General features: G+C 57.2%; 1 protein-coding gene across 2 annotated transcripts in view; it reads right to left on the bottom strand.

Annotated features, from left to right (window-relative positions):
• Positions 1-1,462: 1,462 nt before the first annotated feature.
• LOC137166177 (phosphatidylinositol 3-kinase regulatory subunit alpha-like) overlaps positions 1,463-9,880 on the bottom strand; it is a 130,095-nt gene continuing 121,677 nt past the window's right edge. For both annotated transcript variants that reach the window (XM_067567821.1, XM_067567822.1), the window contains one exon: positions 1,463-1,666. In XM_067567821.1, the coding sequence (XP_067423922.1) occupies positions 1,464-1,666 (203 nt within the window). In that variant the 3' untranslated portion in view covers position 1,463. The remainder of the gene's footprint in view (positions 1,667-9,880) is intronic.

Raw genomic sequence — 9,880 nt, 5'->3', positions numbered from 1 at the left:
GGCGACCAGGAATAGCCAGCGGGGCACAGGCCCACAGCAGGCTTGTGATCTCACAGCCCAGTGCCTCCCTCCGTCTGATCCCTTTTCAGCTGGATCCCAGCAGCACCCAGAGGGCTCCTGTCCAGATCAGAGCCCCATTGTGCTGGGTGCTGTACAGATGTGAGAGAGAGAGAGAGAGCCCCCCTGTGGGTTTGCCACCTAAACAGATCACTAGCCTCATTGGCACGAGGGGATTAACATGGAGGGAGAGGAGGTGACTTGTTTAGGGCCGCGGAGGGAACGTGTGGCAGAGGGGGGGAATTCAACACAGATCTCGGGGGTCGAACGCCAACCCCCTAACCACAAGCCAGGCAGAAGGGACGGAATGGCTGGGGTAGGATGGCTTCAAAACCTGGGCCAGCCCCGGAGCTGGGGCACCTCTCCAATCAACACCCTCAGCTCAGCGCGGCCCTTCTCTTTACCAGGCACTACGGAGTCGCGCGGAGCCCGTGGAGCGCTGCTCAGCCAAACAATCCGAACGACGCCCGGCTCTTCTCTGACACTTGCCCTCAGTCATGCGCAAAGCCCTCGGCAAAGCAGGTCAGGATCATTATCCCCATTGTACAGGTGGGGGAAACCGAGGCATGGGGAAGCGACGCAACTTGCCTAAGGTCACCCAGCAGGACAGCGGCCCCCGCCAGGCGTGGTCCAATGCTCTATCCCCTAGACCAATAACTGCGGGGAAAAGATTAGCCTCCTGCAACTGTCCCTGCCCTCGATGGTGTGTGTCATCCCCAGGGCCACCGCTCAGGGTGGGAATCCGGCAGATACATGGCACAATGAGCTGCCATTCATGTCAGCAACTTCTCTAGTCACTTCTAGCGGCTGGGCAGGAAGAAATTACCCAGCGGCCGCCTTTGCTGGTTCAATACCTAGCAGAGATGCTGGGCAGTGACGACCACGTTGCTGCTACGCCCCTTCCCGCCAGGTCCACACCTGGGCGCCCCGAGCTGTTTGCCGGTTACAGATCAGTGGCTGCCACGTGTGGAAATTGGCGGAGGTCAACTCCCTGGCCACCTAATGTCAGTTCTCAGCAGAGAGCTGCTGATCACCTCACTCCAGGCAGCAAGCGACCTGGGGGCGGGCTCCCGTGGGGAATGCTACAGACCCGGCTGGGAGAATCTGAACCCTGTGTTCCCTTTGCTATGAAATCATTGGCCCCATCTCACCACAGCTGTCAGGCCGCGTCGACGCTCTGGGTGCTGCAGCGGCACCGGGCCGTAGCTAGGCCAGTGTCATGCCATAGTGTAGACGGTCACCCAACTTCCCAAGCAGCAGTAGCTAGGTCGATGGAACTACTGTTCCATGGAGCTTTAGCCACGTCCACACCAGGTAGCAGGTCGGTTTAAGCCTGCTGCTCCAGGGCTGTGAATTTTTCACACCCCCGAGCACCGTAGCTATGTCTAACAACTTTCATGTGCAGCTCAGGCATTAGCCTCCTGCTTGGCTGACCGGCCGCCAGTATAACAACATCCCACTCTTCGGCAAAGCAGGGGAAGGTTCGTCTCTTGGGACACCGTAAACTGGACGAGACAAAACTCCGGTGGGCATCCTTCAGGGATCAACCTGGCCTGGTCCCCGCGGTTGAAACAGGTGGCATCTCGTGGGTCTTCTCTATCTCGGATGTCTATTGAAACAATCATTCCTTAGAGTAAAGGAAATGGGGCTTTTTTCCTTAAAGATACAGATATCTGAAAAGGGAGATAGACTGACTACAGGACGGACGGACAGACAGACAGACTGCCACTTAGCCCGCTAGCTAGGCAGCAATTTGGAAGACAGGTATGCTTCCGTTTGGGGCACGCTGTCTGCTGTTACCTCTCATCCTTGTAAAGGGAAGCCAGCAATGATAGCAAGACGGGCTCCTCTTCAACACTTGTAACAATCATCATTAATGCTAATAATTAACGAGTGGGACTCAGAGGCTCACGGGGCAGCTCAATAACCAGGCGCTGGGATGTGGAGGGGCAGGACGACGCATGGCTAACAAGGCTGCTGGGAGAGGAGTTGGGACCCAGGGTTCCCATCTAATGAGACGACTGGGAGGACGTGGGGGAGCGCGTGGCGCTGGAAGAAAGAGAATCACAATTCAAACCAGGCGGGTCAGGAGACAATTAAACCAGAACCGAGGAGCAGGAAGAAGAAGAAAAAAAAGCCTGTAGCTCCTCTTGCTGCTTCCCCACCAGCCCAGCTCTGGGGAGGCAGCGTGGGGAAAACTGGGTCATCGTCATTGTGTTTCTCGGAAAGGGGACCAAGGGCGTCACGACAGGTTTAGACATCTCTGGAGCCAGCTGCTTGCTGGTAAACTGCTATTCCAGATCAACCCTGGGAGGCTGAGCGCTGGCAGAGACATCTCTCCCAGCTGTATTTCACAAACCACCAACCCCCCTGCCCTGAAAGAAACTCTATTAAAATGCAAATACATAAACCCAATGGCTCATCCCAGCCTGCAGCTTCCATCTCCTGTGCAGAGATTGGAAGAACCAGAGATAATAAATTGTAACCTGCATTGTTAAAAATATCAGCATCTGTCTGTGTCTTTCCTACACCTTCTTTCTCCCGTCTGTCTGCAGAGCGTAAATCAGTCTGGCCATTCATGCCCTGACGTGCAAACAAAGCACTCGAATATTTGCCGTCTGGTGGGGATATTGCATCTCCGCCCTCTGCTGGATAAAATCAAAACTGCTCCCCTGTGTGTCATAGGCCCCATAACGCTTGGAATGGAAGAGGATTCTCCTTTAGCTTAAGTGGTGGGGAGCCTGGGCAGTAGCAGGGAGCAGTCAGGCTTGCTGCTGGAGTGAGCGCCCAGGGACGTAGCAGTGGGATAATCCTGGCGCCCCATTCTGCAACATAGCAGCCGAGCTCAGCACAGCCGCCTGTCACCTGCATGAAGATCACCAAGCAGTTGCTGCCTTCTTCAGACTGAACTGGGGGCCTGCCAGTCGCCCCGGCCGCAAGCACTTGCCAGGAAAGGAAACCTCCAATGAGCACAAAATAAACAGACACTAATAACGGCAGGCTAACGAGCCAGCTGCCCTTCCCCCCACCGCCTTTAAATAGCTACAACACCTGCAAGGCTCCCGGGGTCTCCGCAGGGATTCCTCCACCAGATGGGCCTCTTTGCTCCCCCCACACTGAGAAGCCACAGCAGCATTTGGCCTCGCTCAGCCCAGATCCATCTCCCCTGCAGAGCTCAAGCGGCTCTTCTCACTGCTCTTTGCACTGGCAAGACTCTGCTGAGCCCTGAGCCCAGGTGTCTCCCGGCTTTAGGGAGCTGTGAAATCCAGCCTCAGACCTGGGACCACATTTCAGCCAGGTTGTCTTTGTGTAACGGGCCAAGCTGGGACCCGGAGACGTCTGAACCCTGATGAGTCTCTCGGTCCGGATCAGACTGCCAGGATAACGGCCAGTCCCCGTGATTCGCACAACCAGAAGACCAGCTCTGAGCATAGCTGAACTCTGGGGCGTGGATGGGGGAGAGGACTCGGACCGTCAGCTCCGATCCTCCGCTGGTGTGAAGCAATGTCCCTACACCGATGTCGATTCAGATGCACCAGTTCGCACCGGCTGAGTTTATCTAGGACGGGTTAGACCAGGAGTGTAAACCTAAAATGTTCCAAAGCCAGATCCAAAATCTGCAGCGGGGTCCCATCTCTGCTAAGGAGGTAGCTATGAACTGGGGTAGACGTGTCAAAGAGCTAATTAGCGATGGATCTAGTAAAGAGTAATCCAGTAAAGGACAGCCACTGGAACTGACTCAGCTCTGGGTATTTACATGGCCCATATCACGGATGGATTTCAGCCGTGGGGCAGGGCAGAGCTCTGATCCTCATTTTTACTGAGGGGGAACTGAGACACAGAGATCTGCAGTGACTTGCCTGCGGTCGCAGCTGAGTGCAGAGTCCGCGGCAGAGCCAAAAATTGATCTCCGGTCTTTCGAGCCCTAGTCCAGCGCCTTAATGACGAGCAATAATAATAGCTAACCTCAGTAGATCTCAGCGTGTTTTACAAACGAGGGCAGCATCATGACACCCATCTTACAGAAAGGGAAACTGAGGCACAGAGGAGGGACATGCCGTGGCCCAGGTCACCCAGCAGGCCAGTGGCCCAGGCAGGAACCCGGCTTTCCCCGAGGCCCAGTCTGGCGCTCTGTTCCCCTGGCCGTACTGCCTCTCGTCAGGGTGGCTCTTCCGACAGACGTGCTGGTGTTTCTCAGGGACTTCCCCTCCCCGCTTCTCTGCCCCTGCGCAGGCTTGGCAGGGATTTCAGAGGCCGGGGCGTGCAGCACACGGAGAGGCAGCCGGTTTCGTCTGGAGGAAGGAAGCCGAGGCACCGCTTGCTGGTGACTGCGGTCCCGGGGATTCTCTCCTCCTCCCCGAGTCAGGAAAGCCCCTGGGCTCTGGAGTTTACAATCCGGCTTCCACGGCCAGGCTCACGTGCAGAGCTCTGCGAGGAAGCCGCTGGGCGGCCGAGCCAGCTCCCCGCGGCTCTGTGCACCCGGGCTGGGGGTTTGGAGGAAGGGTGGCCGGCTCCAGTCGCCCTCGTGGTGCCCTGAAGCCGGAGCTGGCGCCGCTGTGTCCCAAGGCGGTTTCGAGGCACCACGCGGCCGTAGGGTGGTGTCGGCTCCCGAAGAGCGCTGGGGCCCGGTGGGACCAGCTGGCGTGGGTGGGAGCGGGCCTGGAAAATCAGGGTGGGAACCAACCTGCCGCAAAGGCAGGGGCAATGGGCTCAGGCCAGAGGCTCCAGCCCACGCACCCAGGGGAGGCCCGGCAATGACTCTCGTTGGGGGGAGGGGAGCCCCCTGGAACGCCCCACAGGAGGGGGAAGGCGAGAGTCGACCCTGGAACGACCCACAGCCCCTCTGTGCGGGCGCCCAGGAGTGACGTCCAGTGACGCAGTCGGCGGCAGGGAGCGCTCCCCCCCAGCACAAGCCTGCTCGGTTGGGTTTCTCCCGCAGCCAGGTGGATCCAGGCAGATCCACTCAGCGGCGTAGCCCGGCGACGGGCGTCTTGCAGAGCAGGGGAGTCAGGGCCGGCAGGAGCTGGGGTGCAGGTCAATGGCCCCATGCGGGTGCCAGCCCCGTCGATGCCCCACGGGCCCCGAGGGCCGTTCACGGAAGGATTCTCGGTGCACGGTTCTGACCTTCCCCCCCACTTCAGCGTGCCACCCAGCCCCCCTCGCCTTCATCGCCCTCACTGACAGATGGGGAGACTTGGCCCGAAGAGCCGGAACTGTGAGAATAAAACATCACTCACCCGGGCTTCTAGGGGAAGGGCCCAAGGCCCCTCAGCAAGTCAGTAGCAGAGCCGAGGGAGCACACAGGGGTCCAGTTCTTAACCCGTGCTGCCGAGGCGCTGCCTCTCGGGGATGGGTGGCGGGGGCTAAAGCTCGGATCCTCAGAGATATGTAGGTCCCACGGAGATCTACGGGGGTTAGGCATCTAAACACCTTTAAGGCCTTGGTGATTACCCACAGTGTGAGACTTCAAGAGAAGCACCAGAGACCTCTGAGCATTGTTAAGGACAGGGGCAGGGCTTATAGCTCAGTTAATTTTGACTCCTTGCTGTTAGTACCTCCTTTAGTCCGCTCCCATCTCCCTTCTGTCACCCCCTCCACCCAACCCTTCTGTTCTGCCTCTGTGCACCCTGCATTTCCTTCTCCAATTGCAAGCTCTTCGGGGCAGGGCCCACGTCTAGCTCTGTGTTTGTACAGCCCCTAGCACCAGGCTGTCCAAGCGCTACCATACCGCAAATACTGCGGCAATAACAATCGAATCTCCCCCACCTGTGCACTGGGACGACCTCCCAGCCTTGGCAGGCGAAGCCACCTTTCTTCCCTCCCTCAGACAGCCCATGAAAGCTCACTTCTGTCATGTCACCGTCACAAAACCCAGCGCACCAACAGGCCCCCCCCTTGCTGGCGCTGGAGGTCGAGACGCTAAGGATGGCAGCTGGGAAATAAACTCCCACCTCATTCCTGCAGCGCTTTCGCAAGCATCTCTGGGATGAAAAAAACCAAAATCTTCAAAGTTTTAAGAGGTTGCAAAAAAACCAAACAAACAACAGAGGCCTGGCCCCCACCGGTTTGCAGAGAGGGGGGCTGGCTGTCCACAGGAATGTTACGATGTCACGGGAGCCTGGTCCGGCTTTCTTTTCCCCTTGCCTGTTTCCAAGCGGTGCAATCGCATGCCTGCAGGAGCGCTTGTAATGAGCAATTACTGTGAGCAAAATGACATCCAGTCTGAAGACGGCTCAGGCATCTCCTTCGACTGATTGGTAAAGAGATTTCTTTTGCGTGCAGGCTGGATGGGCCAAATTCGTGGCTGGGGGAGCGCCACTGAAATTACACCAAGCACACATTTGGCTCCGGAAGTTCACTCGTAACATGAAAGATCATGTCATGTCGATGTACCTGACTTAATGCTGGACTGCAGAGTCCAGGAGTCAAAGACTTGGGTATATACCCGGGCTCACCCTGGAGAATAGGAAGGACGCGCAGAGATGCCATCTTCACACCCAGAATCCCGCCGCCCATCTTTGGGACTGGCCAGGTAGAACTGAAGGATCCCAGCTGCGCCTTTAAAAACCTTTCCTCCCTGACATCCTGTCTCGGGGGTTGTAACTAGAACCGCGCCAAAGTTTCAGATCAAAATCCAAAGCCAGGCAAAACTCACCTGGCCTGGGCTTTCGTGACACACGCCAGACTCGGGCAACCTTCGCAGACCTCGTGGCGGCCCCCGGGCTGTCGTTCTGAGAGCGGCAAGTGCTGGTCACAGGTTCAGGGGGGGACTCGAGGCTTTTGCGGAGGCTAAACACGATGGCTTTGCCTGAGTTTTATTCGAGGTGGGCTGGATCTCAGACTGAAAGCAAAACTAGACTGGGGGAGGAGGAGGAGGTGAAAATGCGACGGCCGTCTTCTGGGGGGGGCTGAATGGGGAACATCCACACCTAGAAGCACAAGCTCTGTAGTTGCGCTAAAAAGCTTGGTAGGCAGGGACTGGAACAACTCATATCACCTGTGGATCAGCGCAAAAAGGGGACCTGTAACATGCCTCCCCCTGAGAGTTATACAACGTCACACAGAGCAGAAAGGGAGGGGAAAAGGAGGTTGTGCATGGACTCCCCTGAGCAAGGCCCCCAAAGCCCCAGCACACGCCGAAGTCTGCCCTGTTCCCAGCGGCTCTCAAAACGTGGTCCGTGGAGCACCAGCTCTCTGAAGAATCAAACATTTGGAGAAGCATTTTGCAGCATTACAGCCAGACCCGCCATCAGGAACAATCCAGCCCTGACTCTTCCGCCCGTGGCCCCGCCCCTCCTGCCTGCAGCCCCGCCCCCAGTCTGCCCAGGCCCCGCCCCCACTCCACCTCAGGCCCCACCCACTCCCCCACTCGGTGTCCCTCCCCCACCCATCGCTCAGTCCCCCTCCTCTAGTCCACAGGAGGCGAGCGACAGCTGGAGGGGCTGAGAGGAGGAGGGAGAAGACGACGCACATGTGAGCAATGGCGGGGAGCCTGGTCTGGGAGGGGGATATGGCTGCGGGGAGGCCAACTGAGGAAATGGGGTGTGTGGAAGGGAAGCGTGGGGAAGGGCCTAGGGGGGACTGTGAGCGGGGCCATGGGTGGAAGAGGCGGGATGGGGAGCTAGCCTCCCCGAGGGGAAGCTTTCATCCCACCACCCATGGCCCGGGCCCCGTTTAAAATCAACGGGCCCCTGGGCAACTGCCCCCTTTTCCCCTCTCCTGTCGGTGGGCCTGAGCACACGGGACCCTCTCTAGCCCCATGTTCAAGCATTTCTTCGGTGTCCCACTACTGCTGCCTGGCTCACCAATGCCACCTCGCGTGACGTTCTCCGATCGCCCGGCTGGTCTCCCGTCCAGACAGAAACTCCCCGCCCCGTCTCCGGCTCGGCAGACCAGTTTGCCAGGAGCTCACACCATTCCACAGACTTCCATCCCGAGGCCTGGCCTGGTACTGAATCCACCCCTGTGTTTGCACGTCCACAAACCCCGGCAATCAGAGATGGACAAAGCCCCGCAGCTCATCTAGTTGTTCTCCTGCCCAGTGCAGCACTGATCCCTGCTGGACAGTCACTAGGGTGTGTGCCACAAGCAGTGTGAGTTTCCCTGGATGCCAGCTCAGTGATAGCTAGCGTGAGCGTGTCTGCACCAGCCGGGAATCACACCCCGAGCAGCTTCTGGGTGACGCTTTAAAAGGCAAATATAACAATGAACTTCCTCCCGAGAAAAGGGCTTTAAAAGTCTGTGAAAGCACCAAGTTACTTTTGTCTCAGTTCCCGGCTTTGACCTCCTCCTTGCATGGTGAAATGAACAAAGATCATTTCTGCCCAGGAATTTCTGGAACTCTCAGGCTGCAGGGAGAAAGCCGGCTCCCCTTTGAAGTGGCTTAACGAGCGGGTCAAACTAATTGCTTTCTAATTGAGTTTTTATTCTTGGAAAGGAGGCAGCCTTTGATTCCCTCCCTAGAATGTGACCGGGAGGAAGACAGGACGGGACACTCCAGCCCTGTGCTCAAGAGCCAGCCAACCTCGCATATTTCTCCTGGGGGGGCTTCTCAGCATGGAGTTGTTTCTCTGGCCATGCCATGCGCATGGAGGGGGTGGAAAGGGGGGCAGCAAAACGGTTCTTCACGCGGGGGAGGGAGTGGAAGGCCAGTCACGGAGGCGGAGGCAGAGGGAGACTCGCCGTGGAGCTGGTAACTGAGCTAGGGAGGGAGGAGTTGGATGCGTACAGCCAGAGGGGAAGAATGGCTTCAAGTGAGTCGCGATAAACGCTTGCAACGCCAACAGGCCAGTCTGAATCCAGATTCAGATCCTTGTGCCAGGTCGGTGTGATAGCACCGCTCCAGTGTCACCAGGCGGTGTGGCCGGCCCAGCCAGGCCCCATCAGACGTCCCCTCATCCCTGGAACACAGGGCAAAGGAGGGAAAATCTCGCAAGGCTCTGAAACATGCGGCCCGTGGGAAGGCTTGCAGGGCGAGAATGAAGTTTAGATAGAAAAAAAGACTCCTTAAAGGCATAGAGATTTATCTATCCAGCCCAGCCGTCCATCAATCCCCATCCATCCCTATCCCCCATACATATCCATCCATCCTTCTATCCACCCCATATGTATCCATCCATCCACCCCCCCGCCATATCTATCAGTCTCTGTCTTTCTGTCTCTCCATCCGTCCAGCCATCCACTTGTTCCCATACAGATCTATCTATCCATCCATCCAATCCTCTGCCCCATACAAATCTATCTATCCACCCCCTGCATACATATCTAACCCTCCACCCCATACAGCAGACTCTCTTCCCCTTTCTTTCTCTCTCCACCCATCTCACCGGGATACAGCGGGGGCCGCCTCATCATCCTTCCATGAAGACACTGCATTGTCTCCCGCCTTCTGCAGCCTCATTGGCTTCAGTGGGGCGGTGGGAGGGGTAAATCAGTGCAGGATTTGGCCCTGAAAGTCTAAGACCTAGATCTGCCAATGGCACTGCTGGGGCTCCCCCTGTGACACCACTGGGTGTCGGGGTGTGCCCGGGCAGAGACACTGGCAGGCTCTGACCCGAAATAGCTCAGTCCCTGCATATGGGATGACACCTCCTTACTTGGGCTTTCTCAGCATCTCTTCCCCTTGTCCCCCACTGCTCCATATGAAGGACGCAAGGTCAGCTGCAGTGTATTTCTCTTCCTGATGCGTGTGATGCCTGGGGCACACTAAAACCACGGGATTACATTTAAAATTAAAGGTAGGATTGTTGTTTTCGTTGGACATAATTGATATGTTCTTTTTGGAGGTTAATTTGCTATTAATTCAGCATTGTCTGGGTATTAG

This window comes from Emydura macquarii, unplaced genomic scaffold, assembly GCF_026122565.2.
Source record: "Emydura macquarii macquarii isolate MOO-44397 ecotype Brisbane River unplaced genomic scaffold, CSIRO-AGI_Emac_v2 contig_2805, whole genome shotgun sequence".
Taxonomy (NCBI): Eukaryota; Metazoa; Chordata; order Testudines; family Chelidae; genus Emydura; species Emydura macquarii.
This window is presented reverse-complemented; position numbering and strand designations above follow the sequence as displayed.